General features: G+C 38.5%; 1 protein-coding gene across 3 annotated transcripts in view; it reads left to right on the top strand.

Annotated features, from left to right (window-relative positions):
- The first annotated feature begins 3,266 nt into the window (after positions 1-3,266).
- The window catches only part of LOC104238492 (uncharacterized), a 36,519-nt gene continuing 19,103 nt past the window's right edge, over positions 3,267-20,682 (top strand). For all 3 annotated transcript variants that reach the window (XM_070170737.1, XM_070170736.1, XM_009792857.2), the window contains exons 1-7: positions 3,267-3,506; positions 3,599-3,730; positions 7,191-7,328; positions 7,929-7,979; positions 14,588-14,677; positions 14,763-14,909; positions 15,172-15,282. In XM_070170737.1, the coding sequence (XP_070026838.1) occupies positions 3,414-3,506; positions 3,599-3,730; positions 7,191-7,328; positions 7,929-7,979; positions 14,588-14,677; positions 14,763-14,909; positions 15,172-15,282 (762 nt within the window). In that variant the 5' untranslated portion in view covers positions 3,267-3,413. The remainder of the gene's footprint in view (positions 3,507-3,598; positions 3,731-7,190; positions 7,329-7,928; positions 7,980-14,587; positions 14,678-14,762; positions 14,910-15,171; positions 15,283-20,682) is intronic.

Here is a 20,682-nt window from a genome sequence, read left to right as displayed (position 1 = left end):
TAAATCAAATAAACCAAGTGTATGACTACGGTTAATTAGAAAGCTCAAGATGGCAAAAGAATTCCTTAATGCCCAAATTAACAAGTCATAACTCTAAGCATGGTATTTTATTATAACTAAACTTCACCACATAGTCATAGAATCAACAAAATATGAATAAATAATTCACACAATCCAAACAGGGTATAATATAAGCCTAATTATACCCGAAAATGGTCATAACCTAGCTAACACATATATAAGGGTATATCGAGAAACAAGTAGCAAATAGATCACATAAACGAAAAATTCCATCGTATAAGGGTAGACAGAGACTCACCTCTTCCTAGGAATACCTTCAATCTTCACATATCACTTTTCCTTTCAAATCCACCATTCAACAACTCGAATATAGTCAAATAGTACTCAATAATATCAAATAAGGCTGTAGAAATCAACCCTAAACAATAAAGCTTCAATATAAAATCAAATTTCAAAAGTTAATAAATGTCAACCCACGCCCACATTGTCAAACCCCGAGTCTATGGGTAAATCCTCTTGACCCATAACACAACGAGTCCAAATATATGATTAAATTTCAAATTCGAGTTCAAATCGATACTCAAAACCTCGAAATACACTCTCTTAATGTAGATGAAAACCTTAAAAATCACTTTAAATTCCCATATATTTAGGTATAAAAATCCATAGGAAATCAAGGTATATGATCAAAACTAAATAAAAATTACTTACCCTCAAGGTTGCAATAAAAATTTCCTACATAATCACATCTCTCCAATCTCCAAAATTTAAAAATAGTGAAAATAAGCTAAAACTCGACTTATAGCTTCCTGTCAGGCATTCTCCCATCTGCAAAAACTTGGCCTCAGGTGCGAGCTCCGCATGTGTGCTCCAAGTGAGCCCCCAGTTTCTAGACTCGCCTTAGCATATGCGACCAAAATTCTGCAAAAGCAGACATGCAAGTGCGAGCAACCTGTTGCAGGTGCAACCTCCACCTGACCAAACCTCTCTTCCCAGGCACGCACCACTCACCATAGGTGCGCACTTCGCACCTGCGAACCATCCATCGCAGATGTGATGCATCAGACGCTAGAAATTCCAAACAACCCCAAGTCGTTCGAAATCACCCGGAAACTTATCCGAGCCCTCAAGATCCCGTCTGATTATCATACAGGTCCATAACATACTATCTAGAATTATCCAAGGTCTCAAAACACATACGGAAACATCGTATCTAAGAATCAAAAGTCAAACCACATATTGATCTTATCTTAATTTCATGAGCTTCTAAACTTCCGACCAAGTATCTGATTCATACCTAGACACCTCGGATCTCAACCAAACTTACACACAAGTTCTTTCAACTAAATTAATCTATCTATAGTCCTGGAACAACAATTGAAGTCTGATAACTCCAAAGTCAACTATTGGTCAAACTTAAGAACTCTCCAATTTCTTAAATTGCTAACTTTCAATAAATAAAGACAATATCTTCTAAGAACATACAAAACCAAATACGAACATACATTCGAGTCCAAAATCACTATACGAACCTAGTGGAACCATGAAAACCCAATTCCGAGGTCATTTACCCAAAAGTCAACCCTTGGTCATCTCTTTCAACTTAAGGCTTCCAAATGGAACTAAGTGTTCCAATTCACTCCGAACATTTCCAGAACCAAACCAACCACCCCCAAGTCACAAAACACCAAAAGAAGCTACGTGAAGCATCAAATAAAGGAATGAGGTTCTAATACTCAAAACGAGTGACCGAGTCGTTACATCAATCATATAAATGGAGAAATTTGTCCAAAAACACTAGTTGGGCACTCCAGAAGTAGGGGATTTATGGAGGGCGCTGATTTGGTTTCTTTTTATTTTAGCAAAATATACTTATTTATATTTTGGGCCACATTGTATTTTTCAAGACTTTGGGAGTGGGCATAATATACTTTTTTTACTTTGTTACTCCTAATTCTCCTTAACCATAAAAATGGTTACTTTGCAAAGAATTATAACTAAGGGTTACAACTTGCTTGGATTGTTGTTACCCATTGTATTTATTGTTATTCCAAAACAATGTTTGTTTTGATTGTTTAGTTAAAATTAGGTGTATTGTATTGTTAAATTTATTATTTCAGAACAATGAAAAGTACAATTTTTTGAAATAACCGATTTGATATGATGGGATTATTCCCTATTTTTCTTATCAATTATTCCCTTACTTATTACTTTATAATTCTATATTACTTTTTACCGTTTTTATTTTAACTCCAACCTATAACCTACGTCTTCGTCTCTTTCCTTTTGCCGCTTCCAACTCCAACGTCAGATATAAGTTTTGCCTTCCTTTTGTTTCATTCTTTCTTCTACCTAGATTTTTTATTTCCAATTCTAATTACTTATCTCCAATTAGCTATAAAATATTGGTTATTTTCAAGTGTACAAAGTGTTATTATTTTCTTCAGGTTTTTGCTCTTGTTTTCAAGTCAGATACTTTTTTTGGGTCAGTTCTGTTTAATCCTTCTATTATATTACAACTAAATCTAGTTGTTTGGGTGGTTAACCTCCTTTTACGCTGAAATTATGTATTAATTATTTTGGAGATTTTTATTTGTATAACATAACTACTTGATGAACAGTAAGGTTGCTAATGTGATTCACCATATATATATATATATATATATATATATATATATATATAAGTAATTTAATTACTCTTTCATAGGATACGATATTGTTAAACACTACTGCGAAAAAAGTTATAAACTATTGAGATTTACAAACAAAAATCCTTAACATTGAATTCCCAGTTAATTAGTTAACAAAAAATATAATCCCAAAAGTCCCCAAAAAAAAGTAATTTAGAAAATATTATATACGATAAGTTATGGATTATATGTGATGTTGTTAGGAAATAGTATGTATGATCTAAATTTTGAATGGAACATTTTATTTTTTATTTTATTATTATGATGATCTATTTATGAATATAGTGTACTTATTATTATTTTTAATATTATTAATAACTTGTTTCACTAATTTCGATAGCATTTGTATGAATTTAATTGTTTAATTTATATATAAGACGTAATTAGTGATAAATTAGTAGAAATTGGAAATGGGCAGAATATACCTTTTTACTTTATTAATTATCCTAATTTTCCTTAACCTTAAAAATGAGTTACTTTGCAAAGAATTATATCAGGGATTGGGGGGTGTAGGGCGGGGGGGGGTGTCATAGGATTTATGGACCCCTCCCACCAAATCTAAACCATGGTCGACCTGTAAAAGCCCTAAAACAAAAAACGAGACAGAAGTCAGAACTAATCCAATTACTCATCTCTAGTGTGTGATAAAACGAAAACCCCAGTAGGGTTTTGTTTGATCCGTTCTCTTCAATCATCGTTGCAATGGGAGCGAGTCGAAAGCTACAGGGTGAAATCGATCGAGTTCTGAAGAAAGTTCAAGAAGGCGTTGATGTCTTCGATAGCATATGGAACAAGGTACCAATTCTTTTTTTTTTGTTTGCCGTTTCTACTACTTCAGTAGCCCACATTTGCAGAAAGCTTTCTTTAATTGAGTGTTCTTTCTTCAGGTTTACGACACGGATAATGCGAACCAGAAGGAAAAATTTGAAGCGGATTTGAAAAAGGAGATCAAAAAGCTTCAGAGGTATAGAGACCAAATCAAAACATGGATTCAATCAAGTGAAATCAAAGATAAAAAGGTACCAATTCAGGCTGTTTTCTTTCTGGTTTACATACTATTCAATTGAGTCTTGGTAGTTAGATGCATTTACTCGTCAATCACTAATACTAGCTGTGCTTATTGGTTGATAAGACTTGCTATATCAATAGAATTGAAAGTTAGTGATTACTGTTCTCTCAATTTCATAATGCATGCTGTTCTGGGGGAACATAATATTTCGGCTGGAAATGCTTGATTTCTTGTCACTTATTAAAGAACAAAATTCTGCATGTTTGGTGTCAAATTTAACCCGTCATTGATAAAAGTATTTGGCAGCCACTCAAAGATCTGTAAGTGCCTTGTCTAAAAGAATGCTGAATATCGCGAACTCCTCAATTTTAGTTGATTGACATCAAAATAATAGGATGATTCGGACCTGATTATTATTCTAAGGAAAAAGAATTGCAACAACAACAACAACAACATACCCAGTAAAATCCCACTAGTGGTCTGGGGAGGGTAGGATGTACGCAGACCTTACCCCTACCCCGGAAGGGTAGAGAGGCTGTTTCCGGGAGACCCTCGGCTCAACAGGAGATATAATAATTTCAAAAAGACACGAAAGGAGAGATAGGTAACAACAAAAAAAGCAAGAGAAGTGATAATAATATCTTAAAATAGATCAAATAGGTGAAAGGGAGTGCAATAATAAAATCATATGCAAAATAACAAAATAATGTGACCATAACATATACCGCTAACAGACCTAGGCATAACTCTATCAGACTACCCTGTACAAAGAGGGAAAAACTATGAACTACCCCTAGCATACAACCCTAATGCTCGACCTCCACGCTTTCCTATCAAGAGCCATGTCCTCGGAAATCTTGAGTCGCGCCATGTCTTGCCTGATCACCTCTCCCCAATTCTTCTTAGGACGCCCTCTACCTCTTCTCGTACCTGCCAAAGCCAACCGCTCGCACCTCCTAACTGGGGAATCTATGGTTCTCATCCGCATGTGTCCAAACCACCTAAGCCTCGCTTCCCGCATCTTGTCATCCATAGGAGCAACGCCCACCTCTCCCTAATAACTTCATTCCTTATCTTATCCAGTTTAGTATGCCCGCGCATCCATCTCAACATCCTCATTTCGGCTACCTTCATCTTCTGGATATGTGAATTCTTAACTGGCCAACACTCAGCCCCATATAACATAGCCGGCCTAACCACCGCTCTGTAGAACTTACCTTTGAGTTTCAATGGTACCCTCTTGTCAACAACATGCCCAGTATTATCCCACACCATGGGGTCTGGGGAGGATAGTGTGTACGCATACCTTACCCCTACTTTGTGAGGATAGAGAGACTGTTTCCAATAGACCCTCGACTTAGGAAAGCATAAGTACCACATTAATGAAAATATAGACAAGAAGGTAAAGTACCAAAAAGCCATATAAAAGCAGAATAAAAATAACAAGATAGTAAGATGATCAACAATGAAAGAAAACAACGGTTAGTCATAAAAACCTACTACCAACAGAAAGCGAGACTGTGTGCCAATACTACTATTATGAACATTCTAGACTACCTACTCTACTACCCTAATCCTCAACCTCCATACCTTCCTATCAAGGGTCATATCCTCGGTCAGCGGAAGGTGCGCCATGTCTTGCCTAATCACCTCTCCCCACCTTTTATTTGGCCTATCTCTACCTCTCCGTAGTCCCTCCAATGTCAACCTCTCACGCCTCCTCACCGGGCGTCTGTGCTAGTCCTCCTCACGTGCCCAAGCCACCTAAGCCGCGCTTCCCGCATCTTGTCCTCAACAGGGGCCACACCCACCTTGTCGCGAATAACCTCATTTCTGATCCTATCTAACCTGGTGTGCCCGCATATCCATCGCAACATCCTCATCTCTGCTACCTTCATCTTCTGGACATGAGCGATCTTGACTGGCCAACACTTTGCCCCATACAACATCGTTGATCTGACCACCACTCTGTAGAACTTACCCTTAAGTATAAATGAACTATAAATGAAGAAATGTATAGAAATCTCCAGATAAGATTACAAAATTCTAGGAGAACCTAGTTAAAGCTATTAGTCCGGCGAGTATAAGCTGCTTCAGAAACCTAGACTATTGTGATCATTCACTTTTGCTGTTCTTGATCTTAACTAAAAGAATAAGTTTTAACTGTACAAGAAACTACGCATGGATGTTGTGTATGGGGAAGTTTGGACCACAACTACTTCTTTATGTAGTGTCAACTATTCTAGAAAGAATGATGATTCCGAACCTTCTTTCTCACCTCTGAACTTTGAGTGATTTTTGTTCTTTCTTTAATGTCTAAGTTTAGGTTATCTTTAGACATGTTTTTGCTCGAATATTTCAAGGGCTGCATTACAGAGTCAGCCTAGTTTCTACCTTGGTGTGGGAACTCCTAAACATGCCCACTACTCTTTCCTACCAGCTGGAAACACTTCCCATTTACTTGAGGCCCCTGTTGGACTTGTGATTTCAATTCTGTTTCAACATACTCGAGCAAGATCTGAGTTCCTTATGTTGGTGACAAAGATGGTTCTAGAGAGTGTATGTCCCATGTGTGTTGTTGATTGTTGCGCAGACATTTGTTTACTCAAATTTGGTATTATTTTAAGACTTTGCACGGAGAAAATAAATCTACCTATTATGCTGCAGCTTTAGAAGGAGAAGGAAAGTGGTCTTGTTGGTAGGAAAGAAGTGGCAAGGGGTGCTAATGCACTCTCTGTACGAGTGACACATGCACCTTTACAATATGACTGCTAATCTTTATTGTAAAAGTAGTAGGCATTCATTTTGTTCTTTTGGAAGGTAATGCACTCCATCTCATTGAATATGAAGTGGTAGGGATATTGATGGAGAAAGGAAAAGGACAAGAAGAGAAAATGCTACTACTGAAGGGAACTAGAGATAGACTTGGGATAAGGCAAGAAAGTGAAAATGCTCTGTTCTAGGCAATCAAATTGAGACTGCTACTGATTTGATAGGACATGTTGATATAACTAGTTTGTTGATGATTCTTAGAGAAGTTTTAGCTAGGTGCTTATTTTTCAATTTTTACTTCTTCTTCTTCTCCATATTAAGTGCCTTATTTGGTTGAGCATGGTTCTTATGGTTAGAGTTAAATTATATTTGTATAAATACGATGAAGATGGATTCATAATTGTGAATGAAGTTTTAACTAATTGATGAGATGACCTTCTACCGATACACTCTTTTACAGTATATAGTTATGCACTTCTCTTTCTTTTTGTAGATTAATAATGACTTATCGGTACTAATTTAAAAAACTGATGGCTTCTTGCCATACAATTGCTTAGTTATGACCATTGAGTTGGTGGCCTTTTTGCATCAGTGCATCCATTTACCTTCTGTGTGATCATAGATTCTACTTTTTGTTATGTCTTCAACAAAACCATGCAATTTTATTTGACTAGTTTTATTTTTGTTTATTGACATAGGTAAGTGCCTCGTATGAACAAGCATTAATGGATGCTCGTAAGCTTATTGAGCGTGAAATGGAGCGATTCAAAATATGTGAGAAAGAAACTAAGACCAAAGCATTTTCAAAAGAAGGTTTGGGTCAACAACCTAAGACGGTAAGCGTTGCTCTACAACTTTGAGGTCACCATTTCCTAGCTCTGTATGTTTTATTTTCTGTCGTGTTTTTGGTTTCCATGTAGAAGTTAATAGGTCCCAGCTAAAAGAAATCCTTAGAAAGTGGCTATACTATTTTGTGTATTTTCCATGTAGCAAACATACACATTTAAAAGCCCAATACTTACTATCTTAGAAAAAGATTGATGAAAATGATCTTTTCTTAGAGAAAATAAAGCATTAGATAGGAATATAAATACAAATACTTGCACCTAGCATAGGTGCTTTGTAGTACTAGGCTTGTACTATTCTCGACAACAGTTAATCAACTTTTCCATCTCCCATTCATAGACCCTTAGTTGAGTGCTGGCTGTACATTAAAGAAGTAGTGATGTCTTTTATCATCCATTAATGGAGGCTTTGTGAATGCAAGGTCAAAAGATGCTTCTTCTGCCAATTTTAGTTTTAGCTTTTGGTTTTCCATTATATTTTAGTCCATATGTGGGTTCAAAGTCAGCTTTGCATTTTATGTCATAGTACCATTTTGGTTGTAATTGTATTAGTTGTGAGTGTGTTTCATTTTGTTCTTCCAAATGTATCAGGACCCAAGGGAGAAGGCCAAATCAGAGACACGAGATTGGTTGAATAATGTGGTATGAACTTGAGAATCTATCTCCTTTACCTCTTCAAATGAATTACTTTTTTCAGAGGTTTTATTGGTTCAAAAATTTCGCTTCTCTTTCCATATGTTTATCTTCCAAGAGTAGAATGGCTTCTCTTTCCATCAGTTTTATCTTCCATTCTTCCAAGGGTAAAAACTTAACATTTAATTTCCAAGTAAGAAAATTTTATTTAAAGAATAGCACCCGTAGAGTGCAACGAATGAGTAGTACAACCCCCAACTATTTGCATCTTAATGCACTAGCTACATGTTAAAAAAACTGAAGAGATTAACCATCCTATCTCCTTGTACATTTTCATTATTATACAGAAAGGCTATCTGGCTAAGAGAGCTAATCATCTATACTTTAAGGTACAAATATTGTCCTTTTTGTCTTCATAGTATCTCTGAAGTGCAAGTTCAATGGTGCGGATCAGTCAGGGGAATGGAGAGATTGACGAGGAGGTCACACATCGTATCGGGGCGGGGTGGATGAAATAGAGGCTCGTTTCCGTTGTTTTCATTATTATATGGAAAGGCTATCTGGCTAAGAGAGCTAATCATCTATGCTTTAAGGTACAAATATTATCCTTTTTGTCTTCAAAGTACCTCTGAAGTGCAAGTTTAGTGGTGCGGTTGTGCTTCAGTGGTGCGGATCAGGAAGTGGATGGGGATGTGAGGTTGGATTCACAAGTCATTCATAGGAGAGATAGTTTCAAGTACCTTGGGTCAATTATTTTGGGGAATGGAGAGATTGACGAGGAGGTCACACATTGTATCGGGGCGGGGTGGATGAAATAGAGGCTTGCTTCCAGTGTTTTGTGTGATAAGAATGTGCCACCAAAACTTAAAGGTAAGTTGTACAGAGTGGTTGTCCGACCGACTATGTTGTATGGGGCTGAGTGCCGCCAGTCAAGAAGTCCCATGTCCAGAAGATGGAAGTGACAGAAATGAGGATGTTGAGATGGATGTGCGGGTACACTAGATTGGATAAGATTAGGAATGAAGTTATTCGAGACAAGGTGGGAGTGGATCCGATGGAGGACAAGATGCGGGAAGCAAGACTCGGAGGACAAGATGCGGGAAGCGAGACTTAGATGGTTCGGTCATGTGAAGAGGAGAGGCGCCGATGCCCCAGTTAGAAGATACAAGAGGTTGGTCATGGAGGGCCTAAGGAGAGGTAGGGGTAGACTCAATAAGTTTTAGGGATAGGTGATTAGGCAAGACATGATGATGCTTCAGCTCATCGAGGACATGATCCGTGATAGGAAGGTGTGGAGGTCGAGAATTAGAGTGGAGGGTTAGGTAGCCGAGCGTCTTCTTTGTAAGCGTACTATTTAGTGCTAGTCTTGTATTTCTTCTTCTCATATTCCTGTTACTACATGTTGATTCTTGCGCTTTGGTTTTCTGATTGCCTTGTTGGTATTGCTGCTTATTGTTATTTCCCGTTTTTCCTTTCTTGAGCCTTTTATCCGTTTTGCTTTTGTATCTTTTCTGAGCCTAGGGGTGTCAATGGTTTGGTTCGGTCGGTTATTCTATAAAATTTGTACCATACCAATTTTTTAGTTATTTTATTATATATAACCAAAATTAGACTTTTAGAACCAATCATGTCGGTGTCTCTTTGGTATCAGTACAACTCGGTTAAATTTTGGCATTTTTTAAAATATCATTTATATAAAAACCTACGGTTTTATTAAAAAAACCTAAAAATCGGTTCGGTAAGGTACGGTTTGATCGGTTTAGTCGGTTTTTAAATATCCATTGACACCCCTAGTCTACCGGAAACAACCTCTCTACTTTCTCAAGGCAGGGGTAAGGACCGCGTACACATTACCCTCCCTAGACCCCACATGTGGGATTTCACTGGGTTTGTTGTTGTTGTTGTTGTCTTCAGAGTATCTCTGATTTCTTTCCTTGCAACAAACAGTCAACCATATAGCCACTGATACAGTGCTCCACAACTTTTGTTGCCTTTTTATGATCCTCTTCTACTCCAGCAATGTAACTGGTCTCTAGGAGATTCTAGCATGCACCATTTAACTTCAAGCAAATCTACAATCATGTACCACATCTGGTATGTGATTCTGAGGTGGATGAATAAGTGCTTCACATCTTCATTATCTTCACACTTTAACACATGTTGCAAATAATTATACCTCTTCTTTGTAGACTGTGTTGGGTCAAGCAAGCCTCTCTGAGCCATTGAAACCACTTTACTTTACAAGGTTCTTTGTTTTTCCAATTTCCATGGTCATCCTTGTTCTTGTTGTCTACTTTGTGACAAAGCTTTATACCTGAAATTGGTTAGATTTTGGTAGATCAACTTAATGTGATCCAAGGAGAACTGCACGGGAAAGGGGTATTAATCCTAGAGAGGAGAGTTTCTCTCTCTAAACTCCAAATGGAATAACAGATTGGTTATTTATACATTTAAGAAAGTATTCAGTCTCGTGAAAGTTATCTAAATCTTCATTACATTCCTTGATTATTGTCCACCATTTTTGATAAAAAGATATAGTAAATTCGTCCGATCCTCGTTGCTTCCACTATTTCTTTCTCTTCAATGGAGCCATTCACTTTTCTCTCTATCTGGACAAGGCAGTTCCTTGTTTCCCCATTTGTTCACTAATTCTTGGTTTCTGATGATAATGTCTTCTAGAAGTTTACCATGTGATTACTGATAGCCTCTCCATCATCAATCATTTCTCCAGTTACTTCTAATATGTCAATATGATTGTATGTCCTTTCCTCATATGTCATTTTCAAAAGCACTTAATGTTCTTATCCTGATTTTGCAACTAAAGGCACTTGGATTTCTGTCTGCAAGAAGTCTGCTCACAATTTGCTATCTCTTTGATTTCCATTGTCACGGCTGCTTTCTGCACCAACTCTCAGTTCGAGAGTGGCCTACGTTCTGCCTCTCTGTCCATTTTGAACAATTTCTCCAGCACTTCTGGTTTCCTCCTCTTTGTGTTGCCAAATGCATGTGTGTTCCATTCCATCGGATCTTTTTAACACTTTCATTTTGTTGGCGAGTTTGAAATCATGTTTTTCCGTTGCTTCAAAACCATCCCACCAACTTCTTACCATGTCCATAAAACCTCATGTGCCAGCCACATCTTTTGAAGTTAAACTACTATGTCCTCTATTATTGCCCACAATATAACATTAGAGGGCTATGGTCTGGCACTACTTTTGGAAGTAATAATTGTTTATTGCATTTGAAAGTTCCAGTCTCATTCAGTTGAGAATAAGATCCTATCTATTCTTGATGCTATGCGTGATTTGCTTCTTTGACCACATAAATTCTCCTGTATCTGTATTTTCAGACTCACATGAAATAGAAATTGTCCCTAAGACAAGCCACCCTGTTCCTATTCCACCTTTACTACCAAACGGTTCTATAACCTCATACTCCACCCATTGACTCACCTCTCTATTTGTCCGTCTGGCAATCTGAACTTCTTGTATAAAATAGATGTCAACCTTCCATTTTGACATTGACAACTTAACAGTCCTACGTTTAGAACAGTCATTTAAACCTCTTACATTCCAACTTAATATTTTTATCTTTATTGCTAAATTCTACAACTCTTTTTCCTCTCAACTTTGCTGCCTGTCCTACTTCCAAAGTTGACATGGAACTCCAATTTCTTCAATTCCTTCCTCCCTTTTTGAGTTTTCAGTTTCAGCCCTTCTATTTTCCATTCTCAGTATGAGGCCTAGAATTTCTTTTATCGAAGTCACCATTTATCAAGCAACTACTTGTTTCTAAAATAGTTTTGTGATACATGTCATAACATAACAGTCTGAATGCAATTCCTAGTTGGTCTCTTTTTATTTCTGCATTTGATAATATTGTGTTCCGTATCGGTATCATTAACCATCTAAAGCATTGTGTGAGAAGATATATGTCTAGCATGTTCCTTTCCAAAATAAGTGTGCACGCGCGCGCGCGCACACATATGTATATAGCATGTTCTTTTCCAAAATAAGCACACACAAAGGAGAGACACACACTATGTATATGTCAAGCATGTTCCTTTGCAAAATAAGCGCGCGCACACACACAATATATATATATATATGTGTGTGTGTGTGTGTGTGTAGATATATAATGTGTATATATATGTATGTATTTATGTACAGGGAAAGAGGACATGGTATTATAACTTTTGTATGACATTGACCGAGATACTAATGAAGGTAAAGACGTAGAAAAGTGAGTGGGAGGGGAGAGTGGGGAAAGATCAGGAAGGAGAAGGTAGAATTATGATATACGAGAGGAGATCTAAGAGTAGTGGGGTGAGTTGATGGAAGTTGGAGGGGGGCGGGGGGTAGATAGTAAAATCATTAGATGGAACATGAGGGGATGGATGACCCTAGCAAGAGGGCTATCATCAATGTGGGACTTAAAGTATGGGGCGAATATTGTTTGCTTACAGGAAACTAAAATGGAAACGGTGACGGATAACATTGTCAGGAGTTTGTGGGGCGGAAGATTGGTGAAGTATGAGACTGTTCCAGCTAGGGGTAATGCATGGGGAATTATTTACTATGGGATGTGAGAAAAGTTGAATGTTTGGAGGTTCAAAGGACGAGTTCTATTGAGTGGATCTCATAGTTGTAGGGTTGGAATGGAGTGAGGTATTGTTGGGGGGGGGGGGTGTTGTATGGCCATGTAGGGGGAGGATCTAAGTTACTGTTTTGGGAGGATATGACCACTTTTACAGGGGAATGGGATATTCCTCGAGTGTTGGGAGGGGATGGATGACCCTATCAAGAGGGCTATCATCAAGGTAGGACTTAAAGAATGGGGGCGGATATTGTTTGCTTGCAGGAAACTAAAATGGAAACGGTGACGGATAGCATTGTCAGGAGTCTGTGAGGTGGAAGATGGGTGAACTGCGAGACTATTCCGGCTAGGGGTAATGCATGGGGAATTTTTTACTATGGGATGAGAGAAAAGTTGAATGTTTGGTGGTTCAAAGGACGAGTTCTATTCAGTAGATCTCATAGTTGTAGGGTTGGAATGGAGTGAGGTTTTTTTTTTGGGGAGGGGGGGTGTATGGTCATGTAGGGGGAGGATCTAAGTTGCTGTTTTGGGAGGATATGGCCACTTTTACGGAGGAATGGGATATTCCTCGAGTGTTGGGAGGGGATTTTAACACTACCCGATTCTCAGTGCCTCCTTATTGTCTTGTTCAGAAAAGAGAGGAGCTTCGAATGTTAAGGATTATAGACCTATTAGTCTAGTGGAAGCTTCTATAAGATTATATCTAAGATTCCTAATAGACTAAAGAGGGTATTAGACTTATCAGTCTCTACTTGAGACTTCTCAGAATGCTTTTGCAGAAGGCATGCAAATTCTTGATGCAGCTTTGGTGGACCAATGAAGCGGTGGACTCGGGAAAAAAGCAAGGGGAACTTGTGCAAATTAGATCTTGAGAAGGCTTTTGATCATGTCATTTGGGAGTATTTTGATTTCATTATGATGAAAATCGGGTTTGGTGCTAGATGAAGGAAATGATCAAGTTTTGTATCTCTATTGCCATGTTCTTTGTCCCGGTAAACGGTAACCTATGTGGTTTCTTTGTTAGCTCGAGAGGAATGAGATAGGCTGACCCACTTTTCCCAATGTTCATATTAATGATGGAAGCATTGAGCAAGAGGTGGATAGACTTGTGGCAGGGGGTTGCTTAAGGAGTTTTCCTGCTGCAATCAGTGGCCATGGCTCCGAAAGGTGTCTCATCTTTTGTTTGTGGATGACACCTTAGTTTTTTGTGATGCTGGCAATATCCAAATGTTGACATGGTTCCAAGTGGTGTCAGACCTGAAGATTTTTTTTATAAGTATGCGTCAGACCTGAATATTAATTTCATAAAATGCGAAATTATCCCGGTTGGTAAGGTGGAGAACATTAAGGGTCTAGCACAAGTGATGAACTGCAGGATCGGGGCTGTTCCTACTACTTACTACTTATCTGGGTCTCCTATTAGGAGCATCTAGTACGAATCAAGCAGTTTGGAATCCGATGATAGAGAGGGTATAAAAGAGGCTAGCAGGTTGGCATTCGAGGTACTGATCCAAAGGGGGCAAGGAAGTGTTAATTAAAAGTAAGCTATGAGATTTCTATTTGTGTAGGAGATTAGGTGTCATTCATAGAAAATCATGTCTTTTTGTCTTTCTGAACCGAGGGTCTACCGGAAACAACCTCTCTAATTTCTGCGTACACATTACCCTTTCTAGGCCTCACATGTGGGATTTCACTGGGTTTGTTGTTGTATATGTATCCCAACAATGAATGTCTCTATTTCCTTTGTTGTCTATACTTGTATTTGCACTTTCACTAGAGGAATATCTAACCAAATCATTACTGCCCATCTTACATTTCTGAGAACACTGTTTTTCCCACTTCAATCCTAAGAAAACAGAAAATAGTAGGCACCCACAGATATCAGATGAGCATATTCCCACTCTTACCTTTATACTTGTGCAATGGCGAAAAGGGGAAATTCTATTTGTGACAAAAAGTGTTGGCACTTCTGATAGTTTTATCTTGGTGTTCCATGAACTTTAATAATTGTTTTGGGGTAGGTTGGGGAGCTCGAAAATCAAATCGACACTTTCGAGGCTGAATTGGAAGGACTCTCAGTTAAAAAAGGGAAGCAAAGGCCCCCAAGATTGGTAAGAGGATGTTATTAAATCTGTGTATATTGTGCATTTGGCTTACCATAATTGAGGAAAGACTCCTTTTTAATGTTTTCTTCAGGTACATTTGGAAACATCCATTGTTCGGCACAAGGCTCACATAATGAAATTAGAGTTGATATTAAGACTACTGGATAATGATGAATTGAGTCCTGAACAAGTCAATGATGTCAAGGATTTCCTTGACGATTATGTGGAACGTAATCAGGTTTGCTGCTCTATACAGTTTATTCCTCGTGTGCCTGGCTTGGGTTATTTTGAAGAAATCAACATATTTATCACTCTAACCTGTTAATTTTCTGTACATTAAAATGGAATTCTGTAGCGTTGCTAGGTTGCTTGTTTTCCTGTCTCTTCACTTGTTTTTCTGTGTATTCACTTCTGAAAGTGTTCTTAGGATTGCTCTTGAAGTAATGGCCTCTTTCTGGCATGTAATATTAGAATTTTTTATGGATTGCGTAATTTTTCAGGAGGACTTTGATGAATTCAGTGATGTTGATGAGCTTTATAGCACTTTACCGCTTGATAAGGTGGAGTCTCTTGAAGATCTGGTTACTGTCGGTCCACCTGGTCTTGTTAAGGTAATTTACATCCAAATCGTCTTTTCTTTTTCTAATTTATTTCGCTAACTAAGTTATTTATTTGTTGTTTCATCTTTTAATTTTGAGTGATATATTTATTTCTCTTTCCTATACCATAATAATACGAAAGTTCCCCCTTTTCCGTTTTTACTAAAATTAAGAGAATTTGTGGTCATTTTCTAAATTCTAATATATTGGGGTAGGACTATTTGGTTCTTAATATATACCACCCTGCACACAAATTTGTTCTCAATGTTTTGGCCAAAACCTAAAACTAACGACAAATAGAAAAGACCTGTTACCGATTACGGTGAAAGAAGAAAACAAATGTAGAAGCGCTCCAATTAGCCTGATAGAGAGAAGTGAAAAACAAAGAACCCTATATCATCTTCTAGATATTTTGCTCCAAAATCAGTCCGAAGTCAAGGGATTTTCCATTGTTGTCACTTAGTTACCAACAATATTGATAAGCTTACTGCTCTGGTGGGTTTTCTTGATTTGCTGAATTTTGGGTTTCAAAGATTGGATTTTACTTCTAGGATGAGCATGGACTTTTCAGCCTGCTAAATTCTAGGAGACATGGAATGCTAGTTGATAGGTATAAGAAGCAGACATGATGTGATCGTTAATCATGAGTTGCTCTGAATTTGTAACCTGAAGATTTTGCTGGCTCTAAATTGGTGGTTCCCAATTGAATTGGCATTGATAGGTGAATGTAACCCGCCGCCCTTTTGTTTATGTATATTTACTATTTGATTCTATAATCTTCAACGCTCGACGATGGGTTTTGGTTGTGTACTAGGAATTTCTACGGGCTCAGATGAAGGATTTCGCAGTTTAAGGTTTTTGGTCGCAGTTTGGGGATTTCGACAGGCTGAGGGTTTTATGGTTGATACAAGTTGGGGATTTCAGTATAGCTATTATGCTTTTTTCTCCTAATGTGATCAATATCGGTTAAGCTTAACAAGACTCCTATATTTTCCGTCATTTCTATATATTTGGACCAAAATTGTCCACTTTTTATAAAATATTATGGACCATTTGCATTCATGGTTAATACTGGACCAAGTTAGTCCTACCTTTGTGTGTTAGGGACCATTTGGATTTTTGCCTCTTTAATTAGCCTTCATGATTAAAAAGTTACCAGTTTCAGAAAAAAAAAAAATTAGCCTTCATGATTAAACCTATAGATCACCTTATCAAAAGAGATTAAACCCATAGATCCTCAGCTTTTACTCGAGCATAGGCTTAATATACACACATTCAAGTCATTAGTCTACATATTACTTCGAAATGTTTTTCATGCAATAATATATGGCACTTTGTCCTAATATCTGGGAGATGACGTTATCTCTTTAATATGGATAGTGTCGAAGTCTTTATTAAAAAAAAAGAGAGGATAGTGGCAAAGCATGATGGGGGCAATGTACTTAACAAGGGTGTTCGGAATTAGGGTGGAGGTCCAGGAACTTCTTGCTACAGTATTGTTCAAATGAGATATGATGCATGCTGATGGTGGCTGGTCCCACCAAATAAAAAAGAAGATTCTTGTTTTGGTGGCTGATAATTGATGTCTTTGCCTGGTGGTCTATTGAGTGTTGTAGTCATTCTAGCATAAGGAAAATACTAAGGAATGATTACAAAGAATATTGAAGTTAGACGGGTCTAACAATATGGGATCATGTGAAATATAACTACAACATTTACTTTAAGACATAAATTGCACATTTGGTCTTGGGAATAAAACCCAGTATTACTAACACGACATTTGGTTGCTGGTATTAGACTGGGCATTACTAATATTGTCATAGCTAATGTGGGGATCTATGTGTTATGTTATGCGGATGTGATATGGAATAAGAATACATAGAGCAAGAATACTTGCATGAGTCTAATGCATAACTATCTTTATATTGTTATCTATACACTCTACAGTTAAGAATTGTTATATTATTATTTATCACCTGGCAATGCTTACATTATAATTCTTGCCTAGCTAGCCTGTGAATTAATGAAAGTTTGGGAGAGAGTGGTAGAAATGAGAGTGCGAAGGAAGGTGTCTATTTCAGACAACCAGTTCGGGTTCATGCCGGGACGATCTACCACAGAAGCTATCCACCTTATTAGGAGGATGGTGGAACAGTATAGAGATAAGAAGAAGGATCTCCACATGGTGTTTATTGATCTGGAGAAAGCGTACGATAAGGTTCCTAGGAAGGTCTTATGGAGCTGCTTAGAGGATAAAGGGGTCCCGAGTAACTATATTAGGGTGATTAAAGACATGTATGATGGAGCTAAGACTCGGGTTAGGACAGTAGGAGGCGACTCTGAACACTTTCCAGTTATTACGGGGTTGCACCAAGGGTCTGCGCTCAGCCCATTCCTATTTGCCCTGGTGATGGATGCACTGACTCATCATATTCAAGGGGAGGTTCCATGGTGCATGCTATTTGCTGATGACATTATTCTAATTGACGAGACAAGAGGCGGCGTCAACGAGAGGCTAGAGATTTGGAGACATGCTCTTGAGTCTAAAGGTTTCAAGTTGAGTAGGACGAAGACGGAATACCTCGAGTGCAAATTTGGAGTTGAGCCGACGGAAGCGGGAGTTGAAGTGAGGCTTGACTCTCAAGTCATTCCCAAGAAAGGTAGTTTCAAGTACCTTGGATCGGTTATTCAGGGGATCGGGGAGATTGACGAGGATGTCACACACCGTATAGGGGTGGGGTGGATGAAGTGGAGGTTAGCGTCGGGAGTCTTGTGTGACAAGAAAGTGCCACCGTTACTAAAAGGTAAGTTTTATAGAGCAGTGGTTAGGCCTGCCATGTTGTATGGAACTGAATGTTGGCCGGTAAAGAACTCACACACCCAGAAGATGAAAGTAGCAGAGATGAGGATGTTGAGGTGGATGTGCGGGCATACAAGGATGGATAAGATTAGGAATGCAGATATTCGAGAGAAGGTGGGTGTGGCCCCCATGGAGGACAAGATGCGGGAAGTAAGACTCAGATGGTTTGGGCACATTCAGAGGAGGAGCACTGATGCACCGGTGAGGAGGTGTGAGCGACTGGCTGTAGTGGGCACGCGGAGAGGTAGAGGGAGACCTAAGAAGTATTGGGGAGAGGTGATCAGACAGGACATGGCGCGACTTAGGATTACTGAGGACATGGCCCTTGATAGGGAATTATGGAGGTCGAGCACTAAGGTTGTAGGTTAGGGGAGAGTGTGAATATTTCTACAGCACAATAGAGGGAGACTATCTAGTTAGGAGTTAGACTAGGAATGTCATTGGTCATCTATTGATGCATGGCTTTACATTCTAGTGGTACTATACCAGCCATCTATTTCGTATTTCGTATTTCGTATTCTGTATTTCATATTTCATATCTCTTATATATTGTTGTTATTTTTATTACGCATTTTTATGGTACTAATATATCATCTCCTATTGCTTTTTTGAGCCGAGGGTCTCCTGGAAACAGCCTCTCTACCCTTCGGGGTAGGGGTAAGGTCTGCGTACATATTACCCTCCCCAGACCCCACTTGTGGGATTACACTGGGTCGTTGTTGTTGTTGTTGCTAGCCTGTGAATTAAACCAATCTTTACTCTATTGCTAGAAGAGCGATAGCATTTTCATGGTTCTAACAATACTGTATTGCTTGAGAAAAAGTAATTCTTTCATGGTCCTAATTGTAACTATGTTGCCAAAAAGTGCAATGTTTTCACCATATCATTGATAAGGTTAGTGTTTTATGTGTTATATTTAGTTTAGCATTATGCTGACCATAATGCCTGTGGGAGTAAACTGATGGAGCAAGAAAATTTACTTAGTCAATTAAGAAGCTGATATGACTCCCAAAAGGTGGGGAGGGCTGGGAGTAAAAGATCTCTGCATCTTCAACAAGGCCTTGCTTAGAATTTGGCTATGGAGATCTCAAAACAGAGGAGCATTCATTAGGGAGAGAGGTGATAGCAGATAAATATGACATCATTGAGGGGTGGGGGAGAATAGCCAAGAACATCACTACTTCCTCTAGGTGCAGCTTTTGGAGGAATATTGTGAAAGGATGGGAAGAGTTTTGTGGGTGTATTTATCCATAAAGAAAAAGGATTTCGTGGGTGTATCTCATTCAAGGTGGCGGGTGGGTGTAGGCTTAGCTTTTGTTGGACAGGTGGAGCAGGGACATGTTGAAGATTACTTTCCTGAATATATATATTATTTCGTGCCAAAAGGTAGATGATGGTCCAACAGTTTAGGAGGTTACATGAGGAGAGTGTTATTTGGGATCTCAAATTTTTTAGGAACTTTCAGGACTCAGAGATAGTGGGATTTCAAAGTCTACTTAAAATGCTACAAGCAAACCTTACTCGTTGAGAGCCAGGATTCTTGGGATGGCAGTTAGGAAGCATTGGGCGATTTTCGGTGAAGAGTTACTACTGCAAGTTGCTAGTTAGAGAGAAGTTAGATTTCCCTCGTCTATCCTTTTGGATACCTAATGCGCGAAGAAAGGTGTATTTTCTTGCTTGGTTGGCTGCTAGAGATGCAATTCTTACGGCCTAAGACTTGAAGAAAAGGAGGATTACATATGTTAGTTGGTGCTTCATGTGTAAACACTCGAGGGAGGGCGTGGATTATCTCTTATAACATATTAGGTAGCGCCACGTATGTGGTGGGAGCTTTTTAGATGGTTCCATATACAATGAACTATGTTTGGGTACTATGAAGGATGCTTTATTATGATAGTTCTTCAGAAGATGGAAGCGAAGACGCCTGTCATAGGATGTTGCTCCATTAGCACTTATGTGGATAGTATGGAGGGAAATGAAGTATGAGATCTTTTGAAGGGAAAGGGCATGACTTTGTACTTCTGAGGAATATCCTCTTGTTTTAATGCCTTTTTATGTTTTTCGTAGAGATTCATATCTTTTACTTTTTGATATACCTCTTATCTTTGGATTTCGGATTATGGGCCACTTTTACCAATACCTCATCAGCGGATGAGCTGTTATTATCATATTATTTCTTAGTAGATTTGAATTATGAAGTAAGACCATTTGATCTCTGCCACGTGTCAGTCAGCTCGGGAAGTGAAGAAGAACGCGTTGCCCTTCTATCATCTTCAACATCTTCTTTCTCCATCCCCTCGATGACATTAAGATTTCGATGAGTATCCCAATTTCAACATCTTGTACTGGTCATAGCCCAGGTGGGTACTGGTATTCAATATTTTAGTTCGCCTACTTGAATCAATACTTCTCATAATCTGACGACAATGCCTAGTGGCTCTATCGTTTCGAGAATCAGCCACAGCCATCGTCGTTTTCACCAAATAGTGAGTCCGACCATCTGGATCTTGGTTCAGCTTACTACGAGGATCTTGCATTCAGCAATCTAATCA

This window comes from Nicotiana sylvestris, chromosome 3, assembly GCF_000393655.2.
Source record: "Nicotiana sylvestris chromosome 3, ASM39365v2, whole genome shotgun sequence".
Classification (NCBI taxonomy): domain Eukaryota; kingdom Viridiplantae; phylum Streptophyta; class Magnoliopsida; order Solanales; family Solanaceae; genus Nicotiana; species Nicotiana sylvestris.
Note: the sequence above shows the minus strand (reverse complement) of the source record. Positions and strands in the feature narration are given on the sequence as shown.